Raw genomic sequence first — 18,181 nt, 5'->3', positions numbered from 1 at the left:
CGCTCTAACTCTCTTCTCCCATTACAGCAGTGCTGTAACAGATAGGGAATGTCAGCGCCCTGTGAGACGTGTGAATGTGGGATGTCTTCTCCTCCAGGCATGTGTAATTTGTGCTGGGCAGGGACAGAAGCAGAGAGAATGAGAACAGGGCCTTGATCCATTGGTGGTTAACCGTAGCTTAATGAGGGGGAAAAACCTTCAACTCAGATGACACAAAGCTCTAAGAAGCACTTGAATGGCCAAAGCAGGACTAATTTGAACATGGCTGGCATGATCAGAGACAGACATAATGACACCATGACTGAAAAATCTTACCAAGAGATGTGATACCACTGTGAAACACGATCCCCAATACAGACAGTTTAAAGAATGAAATGGTTTTCTCTGATGCTGCTTTCCTGGACATTATATGCAAAGGGTCATAATAAAACAATCCCTACAGTACATACTGTATAAAGTAAAAATTCTGAGCTAAGTTCCTCTTTGTCATGAAATACCAAATAAATGTAATACATGAAAATAAATGCTGAATTTATTTTATATGAATGCATTTTCATATATTATTTGTAAATTACTGTAAATTATACAGAAATACATATATGAATTTCTGTATAATTTACAGTAATTTACAAATAGTACATATATATATATACACACACACACACACACACACACATATATATATGAAGTGCAAAAACAGATAACTGGTTTGTTTAGATTAGGTTATAAAAAAATATATATATATATATATATATATATATGAAGCTAAAATTTCTTACGACATAAATTACTTTGGATTTATTTTTTTATTTACTTTATTACTTTATATTTATTTTTTTGTAATTCCCAGTATTCTCAATGTTGATCCCCATTAGGTTTTCATTTATTTTAGGTTTTCAAGTTATTGTAATACATTTTCTATTTAATTTTAATACATCAACTAATACATTTAAATTAACATCAAATACACCTATGATGCATACTTCTTAAATAAATAATATATAAGTTTGATATAAATAACTAAATATTTATTTATACTACATATACTATACATAAACAGTATATTTAGTATAAATATACTACACATAAAATATATATTCACTTATTTATATAAGTTTTACAAAGATAAGTTTTTTATATGAAGAAAGATGCAAAATTTTCTTCTAAAAAGAGCATTCTTCTCAGGCTCCGATGTGTTTTTCAAATGGATCTGACCAGTGCAGGATCGTGAGTAAAAGCAGCATCACTTCCAGAGGTCACGCCCCCTCAGGGGAAGAGGTGGGGTCGTCAGCAGTCAGTATATGTTAGCGGACTGTTAAAAGCGATCACCACGTTGTGATCTCTAAGCACACAGTAATATGAGACAAACCAAGTGGGCATCTGGTTCTGGTTAGTGCTTTGGAAATCTGATTAAAGGAAAATTTCCAGGCACATTGAAAAGTATTCACCGTAATTACTGAGAACAGCTTATACAGATCAGACCACAAAGAACTAAACATGAAACCGATGTTGTGGTTCGCTCCCCTATTAAATATGAGACAATATTAGCTAGGGAGGGAAGTGGGTCTCAAGTGAACAAATTGATGAGGATGGTGGGGGTTTAGGTTGTATTTGGGGAGGGTCAGGGTTCCTTTAAAATTAATAGGGTATTATGTTTCTTTCCTGTGCAAAAGCTTAAGACTTCAGTGGAATAAAACTTTAACGCAGTGCCAAAAAGCTCTTCTCAGTGTCATGAGCTTTGATAAACTACGGTTACAACATGAACAGCCAAGCCAAGAAACTGAATGAAACCACAATGACCACAGTCAGTTCATCGTAGAGGAGAAGAAAAAACAGGTCTGTGCAAGCGTGAGGCTCAGCCAAACCTCAGTGTAGACAATAAATCGTATTAGCACAAATAAAAATCTTGATGGATGGTTGTGTTGAGGTCAGTGTTTAACAACAAATCTCTTTTCTTTTTTTGGTTGAGTGCTGAAATCAAAACCATATGCTGAGTGTTTGTGCAGTCTGTGTATTGGGGTTTATTGTCAGGCCTCTTAATGGAAAAAAAATGCACAACTTTTTCTTGCCAAGACCAAGGGACAGATTTCATTAAGTACATAAACAGTGTCTTCCACTTTACAGATGTCGATTATTTTGCCTAATTAATACAAACACCAGTAAAGTATTTAGGACATCAGAGCTGACTACTTACCATCCAACACTCATTTTCACAGCAAACTATTTACCCTAGAGAACACAAATCCCCTAACATGTTCCATCAAAATCAACAGTGTAAGTTAGTGCAGAACACAAGAGGGCAGTCTGATCCCTTCACTTTAAAGAACATGGCTTTGTACACGGTCTGATGAAACGGACTGTAATTAGAGCTGACTGTGACTCACAGGAACTGGATCAGAAGGGTCTCAAGGCAAATCGGCATGAGTGTTTTTATTAATCGAGTAATTTTGATAAAAGATTAAAGAAAGACTGGAATAAATGATTTTCATTGTTGGGTGAACTATACCTTTGAGGTGAAGTTGTTCATTTATATATCAAGAGGGCAACAGTAAGAATGCATTGTATTTTCTATTTATTTTTATTTTATTTATTTTTTCATTTAAAATAAGTGGCACGTACAATATCCCAAAATAAAGTTATATCCAAAACGTTGACAATGTTTTGCAAGAGCAATTTCGACAGCAGAAGCTGGCTCAAAATAAAAATTATTCTGTCACTCACCCCTCGTTTGCCCGGGAAAGATAAGAATGGCTGAGAGAATGGTGATTACATTTGTCAAGCACCACATAAAGTGCCATAAAAGTAATCCCATATGATTTGAGTGATGTAAGTCTCCTAAATAGATTCGATAGCTTTTTGAAAAACAAACCGAAATTGGCTAATTGACTTGAAGTAATGACAATCTTGCATTTTATTCTGACGCCTGTTTGTTTACATAAAAACTGCAACGAGCGCGTCATCACCAGGAAAAGATATGAATTTGCACACAAACCTCATTTGTTGGCGGTTATCGTCATATAAATTGTCTCTGGTATCGTCAATGCAGCAGTTTTTATCTTCATTACACCTCGTCAAACAACAGACACAAAATCACCCAAATATGATTTATAGTTTATTTGTTGATTAAATTAGTAAAAAGGACCATTGTTAACTTGCAGAAGACATTTCACAATAAAAGGGGAACATAAAACATTAAAAACATTACACCAAATTAGATTTTTTTTTCTGTTAAAGAATTAATTACTAATAAGTTTTGAACTTTGAACCGAAAAAAAGTAGTTTTCACAAAAATATTAAGCAGCACATGTTCTTAATATTGATAATAAGAAATGATTCTTGAGAACCCAATTAGCATTTTAGAATGATTTTCTGAAGGATTACTACACTGAATACTGCAGTATTGTCTACTCAAAATTCAGCACTTGCATTACAGAAAATACAAATTTTTAATTTCACTAAATTGCTGTTTCTACTGTATTTTTATCAAATAAAGGCAGCCTTGGTGAGAATTACTTCTTTCAAAGACAATTAAAAAATAAGATAAGACCACACTCCTTTTAGCAGTAGCGTATACACACACACACACACACACACACACACACACACACACACACACACACACACATTCAGTAACAGCAGCACAATAAATGCTCAACACACACGCTCCTCTCTCATCTTTGCAATCTGAAGCAGAGCCACTTTGGCCTCTTCATCCATGTAACCCTGAAAAAAAAAAACAGCTTCTGAAACATAAATGCTACCATCTCCATGGGTCTACTTTTGAAAGCACATTTACTTAAGACCATATACATCATACAAAAATAAAATGCTACCTGTGCTGCACTGAGCAATCGTGTTCTGTAAATTGAAAGCACATGCCTGTAATGTTTTTCACAGTCCTGGCAATAAAAGAAAAGAAAAGAATACATTAGATCTCCCATCAGGTCCATGCATAAACCTACATCTCATATAGAAATTGAGAATACAGGTCATAAAGTGCTCTGTTTTGTTGGATTACAATAAAAGCATTGGGGACAAATGAGAGTTATTTTAAGAGAAGTTAAGATGTCTCTGGAGAGTGATTCACTTGTAATGCTTTTTTTGATCACAGTAACAGCAGATTTCTTCTAATTCCACAGGACAATTTCATGTTACTCTGTGGGATTGTAAAAATTGCTTCTGCTAAGTCTGCCAAGGTGAAGACCTCTCCAGCCACCCATCTCATGGATGTTTCATGTCCACTGGTGCCCTTGTTGCTAAGAAACATGCTACTGTAACATATTGCCAGCATACTTGCATCCCCATGGAGCTGAACAATAGATGTCTGTCTGTGCAACAGCACAAAAACTCTACAAGCAAACTGAATTTAAATCTGGTTAATATGGATATGCTGTGCTTTCTCTTCTCCATAAACACAGCACAAGAAACAGAATATTCCAAGAATCAAAACCAAACATAATCTAATAATAATTTGATCAAAATTTGTTCTTAGTATTACAAATACATTTGTACTCCAGTAACTGTTGGACTGTATCATGTGTTTTTATTTTACTGGGTTTCTTAATATATTACTTTTGTATTACTGTTGCATTACTGTTATATGATTTTGTATTATATATATTGAAGAATGCTGGTAACCAAAACAAGCATGTTTCATTTCCAATTGGATGGACAAAGAAAAATACAGTGGAAGACAATGAGAACCAAAACTGGTTACAGACGTTTTTCAAAATATCCTATTTTCTGTTGAAATGGCATGAGGATGAGTAAATGATGACAGACCTTTCATTTTTGGGTGGAATATCGTTTTAAGTTTTATAAAAATGAATATACTAAATAATCTTATCAATTATTCATTTTGAGCCAATCTGCACTTTAAGTACCAACATAAACCAAACCTCAAAGAAATAGCCCTAGAGGATAGAGCAATCAGTAACTAACCTCTAGCTGCTGTTGCAGGCTTTGGACCTGAGCCTGCAGGGAGCTGTCAGGCTGTGATGGTCCACAGGAGCTGATGGGTTCTGATAGGTTGACCTGATATAACCTCTGTCCCTCATGCTCCACTGATGACTGAGACAGAGAATATATGTAATTCAATTTACTGAAGACAAAAAAATGTGCCCTGTGCAAAACCCTAAGATGATCAGGGTTTTTTGGATAGTTGGATCTGCAGGAAAAATTTATATAACTAATATACAAGCAATAATCACCTTTTCAACTTGATCTTGCAATGTGCTCCCCTGGACTTCAGTTGTGCTACTTTTGGTTTCTATTTCAGATAGCTGCGCATTTTTCACTTCACTTCTAGTGACTTCACTTCCCGGTCTGTCACTCACTGTAGAAGAAGATACTTGGTTATGCTGTACTTCACTTTTGCATGGCTGCATTGGTTCTTCTGTCTGAACACCCTCATCCTTATTGTTTGAGATGTTCACATTGGCCTGGTTTTGTTGCTTCTCCATCTCTTCAAGGGCCAGTTTGAGTCGCTCCACCTCTTTCTCTTTTTCCTCCACTAAGGCGACAGGAACAAACCTGGCCTGCAGAGCCTCCTGGATGGTGTCCAGCTCAGTCTTTTGTTTATGAAGTTCTCTCAGCAGGCTCTGGTTCTCCTCCTGGGCCCTCTGGTACTTCTGTAGAGACTCGTCAGCTTTGGTTTCAGCCTGCTGCAGTGCATCTTTCAGTGAGCTAGTTATAACTGTGTGCTCATTCTTGCTAATGTAGCTCTCCAGATCTATCGTTGGTTCAGGGGTTTCTGTGGTGAGGTCAGTCATGGTGCTCTTCTCATGTGTGGGGCACCATTCTGACGGGGTTTGAGCTTCTTTACACAACATCTCAGCTTGCTGTGTCTCCACTTCCGCTAACCTGGTCCTCAGTGTGTTTATTTGCTCTTCTCTGCTGAGAAGCTCATGGGAAATCCGGCTCAGTTCCTGCATTAAGGAGCTCTGGTTCTCCTTCTGCTGCTCCACCTCCCTCCTGCTCTGGATGAGCTCCTTCTGCATCCTCCCTAGTTCGGCTATGGCTGCCTCCCGCTGACCTTTGACCTCTTGGAGCTGGACTCTCAGTTCTTCCACCAAGTGCTCCCTGACAGCCACTAGATGAGCTTGCATCTGTCTCACTCGGGTTTCCGAGCCGGCCATCCTCCGCTGCACCTCGCCCAGGGCCTCCTCCAGCTCCCACGACCGGTTATGGGCTGCATGCAGAGCTTGCTCGCTGCTTCTCCTCAGTCCTTCATACTCCTGAGCACGCAGAGCCAGTGCCGTGTCCAGCCTGTGCACCTCCGCCTCTGCTGCTTCCTGCCTTCTTCTTGAATCTCTTAGTTCTCTTTTAAGGGCCTCCACTTCACCAGGCAATAACTCCATTGGAGCAGATCTCACTGGCACAGGAGCTGACTGTGTGGGCCTGACCTGAATCATTCACATAGGTAATGATAAAGTAGGAAATACATTGTTTGTGTGTTTTAATTTTTTAATTGAACTGCAGTAAAAAAATATATATATATTTTGATGGCTCACGTCAAGTGAGGATACGACCTTTTAATCTCTCATTTTAAAAACCACTTAACTATATTAGTTGGTGAACTGCGTAAAAGTCTATATTATATTATATTATTACTACTACTGTTAAAATATACAAATATAGAAGAAAATCATTACATCTTCTAAATAAGAATTTTTGTATTACAAGTACCTTTATATTTTTACTGGTTCACACACAAAATATACAAATTGATTTTTTAGTTCACCCTATTGTCGTTCCAAACTTGTATAAGTTTCTTTCTTCCAAATATCTTCTTTTATGTTCAACATAAGAAAGCAACTCAAGCAGGTTTGAAATGACATGAGGGTGAGTAAACGATGACAGTTTTTATTTTTTGTGTGAACCATTCTTTTAATGTTAAATATATTTTAATAGCCTAATATAAGGACAAACTGTGGAAGATATCAAGGACACATTAAATCCACATATTAATGCCACTGACATTGAAGGAATAATGAATCAAAGGTAAATGCAAATTTAGCATTACATTTCTAGATCACCAATAGATCCTCTTGCAGTGAATGGGTGCCATCAGAATTATCCACACATCTCCAGTTCATCAGTAAACATGAAGCGAAAAGCTGCATGTTTGTAATAAGAAAACCTAAACTGCACCCATTCACTGCAGAGCACCTACTGGAGAGTGATATTCTTCTTATTTACTTCAAATCTTTTCAGATGGAGAAACAAACTCATCTACATCTTGGATGGCCTAAGGGAGAGTACATGCTCATCAAATGTAAATTTTTGGCTGAACATAGCAGACATAGATCAAGTCAGGTTAGACAGGGTACCTGTATACAATCCAGATTCTGACTTTGTTTGGCACCTTTTCCTTCAGGGAACAGAAAACATGTTTAAAACATAAGAGCCCAGGCCTGAAAGCTTTTGTGATATGACTGATTGCAGTCCTGATGTTCTGCCATGATAAAAATAAAATAAAAACATGTGTTCCAAGTTACCTTCAGCAAAGTGACTGCCATGTTCCCTCTGTAATTCAGACACAGCCCTTTACTGATGACATCCACAACTGATCGCAGGACCACAATCAGCTACAGTAATGAGGAAAAAGACTACCTCATAGCCTCAATTTAAATAAAGAAACTCACTGTTAGTGGCTCTGACAAAGGTTTCTCAGTCTTTACCGATCCTGATTTGGTCCGACCAATCCCTGTGGATGGGGATTTCGCCTGCATTTGGAAAGAAAAACACTATGATAATCAAAAACATCCATACATTTTAAATTCAACATCATAAATTATTTTTCCCAACGGTACGTGTACATCAAATACTATTATGTGTTAGTAGTAAGAAACTATCATTTTACAAATGTATGAATTATTCACATGAGCATGAGAATCAGTTTTCCTCTCCATCGACAGCTGGAGAAGAACATTACATTTCATCAAATTGATTTCCATCATTGCAGAGATGGAGACAGTAGCGCCAATCGTTATCAAGTCTCTAGGTACAGTATTAGGATGGCTCTAATTAAAGTCCACTGCGATTAGTGTTTAAGACTCTAGATGGCAGTAAGATCAATAAACAGATGAAGTCAGTTTGAGTGCGGCAAACCAATGACTTTTTCGGATGCTGTTAACTGTCTCTCCTGTCTTGGATTATAAATACTTGAACTTGACTGTGAATATGCATGCAAATGCGTTAAACAGTCGGCTAAATGTCAGTGTTACCTGTTGGATCTTCTGTGAAACAGAGGCAGTTTCTTTAGCTGAAAACAAATTTGGGAGAAATATTTTTGAACATGATGTTACTGTTTGTAATGCACAACATTTCAGATAAGCATTTGTTGCATTTAATTATCTTGAGATATTGAATAAGCATCTTTCAGGGACCCTAGTGCCCATCTAACAATAAGCAGCTGATTTGCTTGGAATAAGCCTTTCTCTTAGAAAAGCCTCGTTCTATAAATAAAACAGTTCTCGGAAAAGAAATACAGACCAGTCACCTCTTGAAAATGATTTCCTTTTAGTGTTAGGATATGAGAAGTTTCTGTGAGCACAGCTGGATCTGAATCTATCAGCCACTTCTCTTAAATGACATGACATTACCCTCAAATGGTTGATACAGCAGGTCTAAATTTAAAACTCAACTGGCCTGCTGCCTGCAAGAGCAAGTTCAGTAATTGCTACATGTAAGGGTAACAAGACCACCAATTTGCACTGCCTTTCCGAAAAAAAACCAGCATTGCTGGTCACAAGATTATATGATCTTCTTAAGACAATGACATAGTGAAATAACATTTCACTGCACTTTTCAAATGTATATTGCTAGAAAACGGGAAAAAAGTTTGACAAGTAACATGTTACCTTTAGTGATTTTTTCCAAGGCATGTTGCACAAGTGTGATCAAGTCTTGTTTCTGACTTAGTCTGGCGTAGTGGTAAGCATCATGGCCATATATGTCTACTGCAGAAACATCTGCCTTAGTCTTCAGGAGAATATCCAGTGCTTCTTTACAAGAGCTCTCACAAGCTAAGATAAGTGCGGTCCTAGTCAGAACACACACAAATACAGAAAATACTGTAAAATAAAGGAAAAAGTCAGGAAAATGGAACATAGAAACAAAATTGATCAGTTGGTGTGGCAATAATAATGTCAAATCAAACCGATACTTTCTGCGATGTCTTTACTTGCATGAGCTTTATCTACATGACACATCAAGAGCAGTTCATGTTCTACACCAAGGGGCTAACACGTTTGGCAACCCCTGTTCTAAACTATATTATTACATTGTTTATTAAATAAATCGAATGCTGTTTCTACTGTTATCGTTAATGCCTTGAATCGCATAATGAGAAATTTACAAATGTTTTTGAGAAATGTTTTTTTTATGCATCATTAATAAAGACGATAAAACCTAATCATTTTAAAATAATTACTTGTTTTGCTTGTCTCGAAGAACAGAGCGTGCTCCAAATTGCACAAGCATCTGGCATGCTCCTGGTTGGCTCATCTTAGCAGCAAGCAATAAGGGAGATCTACCATCCTGAAAAAGGTACCAAAAGTCAATGCAACATACATTGCAACATCTTTTTGGTTTCAATTTCAAAATCAATTCTTCTATCTCCCTATCTCAAATAGCTTCTTATACATACACGCTGTATGAAATGAATTTCTGTTTCAAAACCTATTTTACTTACAGCATCAACGGCATCAATAGATGCTCCGCTGTCACAGAGCATTTTGATGGCGGTTTTGCAGCCTACATATGCTAAAAAACAATAAGACAAGACATTATAATTTTCCAATCAAACCTGACAGTCAGACACTATATCTGTCCTAGATGCATCACCATGCAGTAACTGAAGAATTTATAATGAAAGATCTGCGCAAAAGAATAACAACAATAAATCTGACACACACTCCCAAAATGCAAAGAAGGAAACTGAAAGAATGCATTGTCAAGAATGCATTAACATGAATTGTTAAGTGAATTCAATTAAACACTTCTATAAGAGGTATAAGAGGGCCCATGCTTATAAAAAGTTTATTGCTTCAGAATCCTAAAACATGTACATACATGTTATATAGAATTTCAAATCGATTTAATTATTTTAGATTCTAGCATACCAAAGATCTGCCATCTAATATTACAGTGTGGTATTAAAATATGTTGCTGTTGTGCAGTTGTTAGTGGAGCATGTTATTAACTATACATAGTTTTGTCATCTTCTCAAACCAAACAGCAATTCTGCTGCCAAGAAACAATCATCTTTAAGGCTTTGGAACACATGCAAGTCTTTTCTAAATAGTGGATTTGATCTTAATTAAAGGGGTGGTTGATTGTGATTACACTTTTTTAAAGTTAGTTTGTAATGTTGCTGTTTGAGCATAAACAATATCTGCAAAGTTACAATGCTGAAAGTTCAATGCAAATGGAGATATTGTCTTTAATAATTGTGGCAGTTTAATGCCTACAAAAACGGCTCGTAGGGACTACGAGTTACTTCCTAGGTTCATGTCACAAACAACAAAGTTATTCTGACCTTTAACATTCATTAGACAATTTTTTTTTTTTTTTTTACCAATTAAACTCTTTGTGGCCGTTATGTTTTGAGGCCAAACTAACTCAGATAACTCACATAAATATATGACCTTTACATTGCACAAAGCTTAATTTCTAGAAAAAAAAAAAAAGAATTAACCATTTAAATTACTTAATTTAATAACGTGACATTAATATAAAACTAAACAATACTAAAATTTTCCGAAAAACATCGCTGTTATTGCACAAGGCTCAGTTTTTAGAATTACAATTTTGTGTGTTTTATAATAATTTTACAACTTTTAGTGTATGCAATAATATAAATCCATTAAACAACAATACCTTTTGATCTAAAAGTAACAAACCAACTGTAAAATATTCAGTATATTATTCCCTATAATGCACATGGCTTGGTTTTTCAGATTATGTCTTCATTATTTTTATATACAATACTGAATCCATATTTGTCATGTTTTATATACTGTTATAAACTGTTTATATCCAATAAACTGTTCCAAATTCCAATTATACACTTTATATGTATAGAGAGACAAATATTTTTCACATAGCTATGCGAAGCATTAAACATGGACTTGTGTATATTAAAAGCTAACATAAGCAGTAGCATTTACAGTTAACAGTGTATCTAAATGTTTAAGACAACAGCAAACGAGAAAAAAAAAACCGAATCTGTCAGGCTTCCGGAGCGAGAGGACAGTTCAAGAGCAGGGTTTGTTATTGTTTTATACTTTCAGGATGTTTCATTTTGAGAAAGTTGTTTGCATAATATGAAACTTTAATGATGCACTGTAGTCTGCAAAACAAATGCAAATGTGGTTTTATAAATTATGAAAACTTTACTAACATTTTAAGTGGAATAATGATAAAATAAATAAAACAAATGAAAAATTATAAAATATTTAATTCTATTTAATTCTATTTTATTATGAACGCTTTGATGTCTAGATCTAATATTTTCCACTAAAATACAATTTTGTCACATCTTAAAAAGCAAAAAATTCACATACCTGCATCATGCAAAGCTGTTCGACCCTGCAGGTCTGTGCAGTCAACAGGACATTTACACTGTTGTAAAAGAAATTAATTATTAACACATGCACTTGAGCAATATTATACATTCTGAATTGATATAAAATGTGATTTCAAATCTTAAATTACTTATTTCGCATAAGTTCGGCTACATATTTCTCTGCTCAACAACCTAAGATGCTGAGGAGAATGTAAAATGCATAAATGCCATATTAAAGCACATGCTCTCATCATGCATGCAAATATAAATGTGCAATTTGGCTCAGTCATCAGATTCCATTTATATGGAATTTTCACTGATGCTTAGGGTGCATTTTATTTCCCCTTCTACTTCTTTTAATACTTTACATTGTTCATGGTTTTAATAATCATCATTTTTATTTTTTTGCTACTTTAATGCAATTGACTGCCCGTTGAAACTCATTTCCTTCGCTTTCACTTGCATTTAATTACTGCTGCATTCACATCAAAGCATTACGAAAAATAATTCACATTTTCATACCAGTTAACACACCTCACATTCTTAACGGTGCGTTTGTGAGCAAAAAAGAATTGTTGCTATGATACAAAAATGAGAAATAAATTGCTCCAGCCCTGCCATAAGCGCTCAGCTTTATGTGGAGATCAAAAGCAAAAGAAAGTCCGGAGAAAGAAAAAACGAATAAACAAGGGCTTTAAACATAAAACACAAACCATAGAGGGTAGGGGAAGAAAAGAAAGCATTGAGCAGTCTTTGGCAGAGCAATCGCTAGAGGGGCTGGTTAGATGTCAACACTGAGACATTCCAATGTGGTTTCTCATTAAGTCTTTCTTCCTGTGATTGTTATTGGAGGAAAGCAGTGGACGGTACCTGCAGTAGCTTTTGCACACACATGGAATGACCGCCTGCTGCAGCCAGATGCAAAGCTGTTTTACCTGCAAAGAAGAACAACAATTACATTTACAAACAAACTTACAGTTAAGTACAAATGTCTGAAATGCACATATTAAATACTCTATTTTTCATAATTTGGTTGGTCACTGTTTTGCTGTAATGGCAGCAGCAGCTGCATAACCTCTACAAGTTTGTCTAAAGCCTGATGATCATGTTCTCACAATTTGAAAATGATCCAAAGAGCTTCTTGGGCTTAAATAGAAACAACAACATTTGGTCACTTGTATAATTAGCATCAATTTCACAAGTTTGCTTATTTAATAGTTTGATTAGTGACCTACAAATAGTGCAGAATCTCATTCATTTTAAGCAATAATGTTTCTTCGCTTTATATTTTTCAGTCTAAACCTTCTTGTTTATATTAGATTTAGAATCCCAATTTTTCAGTGGGGTCATTTTACCACAGAATATTACACGTATTCCTACTTAAATTATGCATTTTTATATAAATATTCAGAGAAAGGAAGTCTTACCGGCAGCATCTACAGCCTTCACGTTGACACCGTTCTCCAGGAAAACATTTAGACTATTTAAGATTCCTTTGCTAGCAGCAACATGAAACCTTAAAAATAACATACAACTAATATTATTAAAAGATATAAGTATGATTATCATCAATAACATTAACAGTTTCATTTGATGTATTTAACCTCTTAACTGAATACAGACCTAAGGTTGGTCTCTTTGTAAAGAAGACAATCAACAGATTATTGCAGAAGTGAAAAAACGAAAGGAAAAAAAATAAGTTATAGAAGGTTAAACTTACTGGAAAGAAAATGTACTGTACATTTTTTTTTTTTTTTTTTTTTGTAAAATATTTAACAAAACAGGTTTTAATCCATATTCAGCATACAATTAAAGCTATATGTGTAAATAAGTTGTGTTCCAAATTTGAAGTTGATATATAAAAAATGCAGGTTACTATGCTATTCTGTTTCAGCGTTATACCACATTTTTATGCATTTATCTGTCACAAATGTATACATTTCTTATATTTTATACATTATTAATAGATCTTATACATTTCCTATCACAAAATAACCCCTAATTATGGAATCTTGAGGCTTTACGATGATTTGTATTTTGTTAAGATTCTTAATAAGATTCTAAAGATTTTCTTCAAGATTCTAAAAACTTTTAATTCCAAAAGACCATAATAGCTACATTATGTAATATGATACCCTGCACTAAGGGGGAGGAGCCTGCTAAAATAATTAAAGAATTAAAGAACCATTTCTATGGTAACGCAATATCCGATTGCACAGGATGAATTTTGAGGTTTTAAGCTTTCAAATGATACATATGGTGAATACTAAAACATGTGATGGGAAAAAAGGAAACAAATAGATTCTTTGTGACAAAGGTCAGAGCTCCTGTTCTGGTCTATTTGTTTTGAGGTGCACTCTTGTCATAAATTAATCTATTACTGCTCCTACATAACAACACTTAACAACAAACAGTGGTAAAATATCTATTTAAAAGTCTTAGACCTTTCCAACGGTATTTAGTTTGTCATGATTAGATTAGGGATTAATTGTAATAAATTGAAGTTAACTTAGTTTGGGGGTTTTAAATGCAACATGAATAATGTATATCAGTGCATATATTCAGACAATTAATATTATCATACTTCTATGAAAATCGACAACATATAGGTGAGTTTACTAGTGATTTATTATATGAGGATGTATTAAGAGCCAAGAAACATGAAAAGAAACATGCAGTAACATAGCAGCCGAGGCCTGTTTCAACAGAAAATAGACGCAGCCACTCCTTGAGTTTAGATACAAAATAGGCATGAGGCATCAGTGTTTATTAAATCACTAAGACTGCTGGTATTTGAAAAGTGAAATAGAGGACAAAAGAAGGATCAGCCAGATGTAGGAATGAGTATAGACACACTGTGGAGCATAACATTAAATCTTCAAGGAATGCACAGGAAAAATTAAAACGTTCCTTATTCCATTTTACTGGAAAGGTCCAGGCAAGAAAATACATATATTCTTTTTGACAGAAAAATGTTAGCAGGTATAAAATCTTTTAAAAAAACAGGACATGACTGAAATCCTGTCATAGCCTGACACACCTAATGCATAACAACCCCTTTAAAAACAGCTGACCTGAAGAGATAAGACAAGAAAAATAGGAAAATTACAGGCTGCATTTAATACTGCACACCATGTTCAATTCTCTCCCATAAACATATTATCACCAGAGCACCGCTGTGCTACACATTTATGATTATGTATTTACTGTATGATGATTTGTTTACTCTGCAGAACAACTTTTCAACAGTTATGAACCTCTTTTACGCCTTACATGGCTCCATTGTACCGTAAATGGGATATCATGCTGTCTAGTCAGGTATGAAAAATGAAGCACTTGTTAAAACCTTGTAATTGCCTTTTTCTTTCATTTTGAAAAGTAAAAAATAAAAGTAGATAATATCTAAACCAAATGATAGAAGCAACAAACATTAATATTGGGAACTGTTTTCGAAGTTAGCAAGACACTTTTTTTTCCCCTTTTTAAAAAAAAATCTAATTATATTCTGTCTATGAAGCAAGCAGAGAGGATGGAAATGGAAAGAATCTTGCTATGCTATAAAAATGTTACAAAATAAGACTATGAGATTAATGTCATATTATTTTGAGAATATCAATAATATGAGAATAAACTCGTAGCAATTCAACAATAGAATAAAGTCAAAAGTCTGAGAAATTTTGAGATTTAAAGTTGCAACATTTGGAGAATAAATTCAAACCTGCCAGAACAAAGTTGTGGCAACAAATCTTTGCAATATGAGATTAAATGTATAATATTCTGAGAATAAAGTAATAATTTTAAACATTAAAATAGCAAGCTGCAAAGCAAAATCATTGACACGAAACGCTCAAATTGGATGACTTACGAGTGAAAATTACGTAAATTAAAAAGGTTTTAGCCAGGCAAGGCGGGGAGACCAGAAAACAACATATTTTTACATTATTTTTAAAAAAAAGTGTGTAGCAGGCCCATGGAGGAAAGATCTAATTACAGATTGTGAAAGCTTTGTCAATTATACAATAAAGGAATACAGAAGTCTGCACAAAGCAAACTTGGCATTCTAGATAGCTTATCCTTAAGGGTAAAATATAAGATTAAACCAAAATAGCATTAAGGGTGAAATTCAGAATTTGTTTAGCAGTAAAAGACATGGGTTAGTGTACATGTGACACTTATGTTCCAGGCAATTCTAATGCAAAAGAAGAAAAACACTACAAAACTTGAGTGCTACAGACTCCCTACTTTTCATTCAGAAGCAGCTACTGGAAATAAATTCAACAACAATCAAGGCATTGTGCACTGCAGTGGAGGATGAGGGAACAAAAAATAGGGCTATCGAAATCCCTTCCCTCATTCCCTGGCTGGACATTTGCACTTTTATTAAAAAGCTATCTTTTGTGGCAAGAGATGAGTGATGAAATGCATTTAAAAGAAGTAAGCACAGGAGTCCCAGCAGGGAGGAAAGAGATATGCTTTTGAGATTCACATCAAATCAAAGATCGCAAGACCACTTGATCCTAGAGCCCTTCACAGAGGGGTTCGCTTCCACTTCAAAACATAGTGCTGGAATGAGCTCAGTAGTGCACGGATCCATAGAGGATGCTGACTGACTTTAAAATTAGCTGTCTTTGCAAAAATGTTATGTCAGTCAGTTTTGCTGCATACAGGTAGGAAATATAGATTATACTTATGTGGGGAATTATTCTCAGTAAAGAGCACTAAATACTGCCCTCTGTACAGTGGATAGTAATTTTTAGCATCACGTAAGAGATGGTCATTTGAAAGTGGCACTTACGCAGAATGGCCCTCAGGGTCTAGTTTGGTGGGGCTGGTTCCTTTCTTGAGTGTGGCTGTGAGTTTCTCTATATCTCCATTCTCTGCTGCCTTCATCAGACGCTCATCATACTTTCCCCAGTCTGTGCTCTGAGACGATGGCAAATATAAAAAATAATCAATATTTCACAGCTTATTCTACAGCAGCTCAACAGAGCCATCACTGGAAGTGTAGCTTAATCAGTTTAATCATTGCATGTTTGGCTCTGCTAATAAACACTTTATTTGTTTTAATAAATAATAATAATAATAAAAATAATAATAAATGTAAATCCACATACATTCCACAATATGCTATATTTCCTCCTAAAATAACAATGTTGCTGTGCATAATTAAAAAAATTGCATTGCTACTATACTGAGCAAGCTGGAAAGCTGTTTTGGCCAATCAGCATTCAGCACTTTTAGAACTATCCTGTAGTTCATGGCTCTGGTTTACACCAAGGTGATGCTGAATTCTTGATTTTGATTGGCTGTCAGACGTTCTAATCTGTCTATTATTTTCAATAACCGCACTATGAAGTAGTTCCAGGTCTGATGACCGCATTACAATTCCATATGGCCGAATTATTACAGTTTTTCAAAGAGCCTTGATCTACCACATCCTAAAGAAATATGATAACATTAAAAACAATATTTGTGAAATGATTCTACAGTTGTATTCCATTGCAACCGCACAGTAAACAATCTCTGATTATCTCACTCACTCATGCGCAAAGTGTTTTACTAGAAGCATATGTGAAATGCACCGATAAAATCAACTACTGAGATTTTGCGTAATTTCTGAAGATACGATAAACGAGTCCGGAGAGTAGTAAAGTCCTTATCACTATAGACATAAACATAACAATCCATTCCTGGTGTTTAGCAAGATAATATGCAATTTACAGTACAACCACGCGCAGATTGACCATACAACGCCCAATTATTACACACGCTGAGATTGAGGACATATTATGGGCTTGGTCCAAAGTCCTTTTCGAAACAGTAAAACTTGTGTCCAATGTTTACCTCATTTTTCTTAAGTCGTTGTTTGAAACTTTTCATAGTTCCAGTGTAACCGTGCACTTGTCCAGATCTCCAAATTTGCGTCTCTTGTCAAAGTTTTCCTGCTAACTTTATTCCCCCCCTCGGTTACAAGGTTCAGGCTCTATTGAGACCTGACGCACTCCCATGAACCAATCGTCAGGAAAACTGTGTAACTATGAGCCAATCGGCGAGTCTGGGAGTCTCTGTATGAAGGTCATGCCGTAGAAAAGCTGATTCACATGATTTGCGGGCTACAGATTCCTCAGAGTCGATACATGCCTTCAAAACCAGCTCGACAATGAGTGTTTGTTTTGGATACAGCTTCGAGTAATACTGTCAGCAAGCTAGTCCTGTTTGCGAACTTGTAAACACAGTTGCGTCATCAATGATTGGTTGGAAATATGCTTCTTTTGTAATTCATCATATGATTTAAATAAACATGTAAGTAAGACCTATTGTCTATACGTACCAGGTTTTAGACATTGCGCTCACAAAATAAAGGCCAGTATCTTTTCAGGTTCCAGAGTTAGTCAAGTTGTAGTGAAAGTATAAATTATCCATTATAGCGCCACCTATTGTCTGTAAAAAAAAAATGTGTGTGTGTGTGTCTCTTATTGGTATGGCTTCCAAATTCTTTCACTTACTGTCTCCGAAGCCCAAAAAGAAAACAAATAAACACATTGATTCCTGCACCTCTAATTATGACCCAAACTTTATGCAGCTTTTTTACATAAGGGCCACTCATGT

General features: G+C 35.3%; 1 protein-coding gene across 2 annotated transcripts; it reads right to left on the bottom strand.

Annotated features, from left to right (window-relative positions):
- Positions 1-3,099: 3,099 nt before the first annotated feature.
- uacaa (uveal autoantigen with coiled-coil domains and ankyrin repeats a) lies at positions 3,100-18,006 on the bottom strand. Of its 2 annotated transcripts, none has more exons than XM_052582523.1 (16): positions 17,904-18,006; positions 16,368-16,495; positions 13,000-13,088; positions 12,443-12,507; positions 11,571-11,628; positions 9,698-9,768; positions 9,437-9,543; positions 8,865-9,046; positions 8,229-8,266; positions 7,647-7,727; positions 7,500-7,527; positions 7,332-7,372; positions 5,211-6,404; positions 4,942-5,070; positions 3,834-3,899; positions 3,100-3,723 (listed from the first exon to the last, which is right to left on the bottom strand). In XM_052582523.1, exons 2-16 carry the CDS (start codon positions 16,460-16,462, stop codon positions 3,652-3,654), a joined length of 2,316 nt encoding a protein of 771 aa, XP_052438483.1. In that variant the 5' UTR covers positions 16,463-16,495; positions 17,904-18,006; the 3' UTR covers positions 3,100-3,651. The 2 variants fall into 2 exon arrangements, with proteins under 2 accessions (XP_052438483.1, XP_052438482.1); XM_052582522.1 differs by lacking the exon at positions 17,904-18,006 and adding an exon at positions 17,417-17,690.
- Between the last annotated feature and the right edge of the window lie 175 nt (positions 18,007-18,181).

Source organism: Carassius gibelio, chromosome B18, assembly GCF_023724105.1.
Source record: "Carassius gibelio isolate Cgi1373 ecotype wild population from Czech Republic chromosome B18, carGib1.2-hapl.c, whole genome shotgun sequence".
In the NCBI taxonomy this organism is placed as follows: Eukaryota; Metazoa; Chordata; class Actinopteri; order Cypriniformes; family Cyprinidae; genus Carassius; species Carassius gibelio.
The sequence above is the reverse complement of the archived record's forward strand: the minus strand, read 5'-3'. Positions and strand labels throughout refer to the sequence as shown.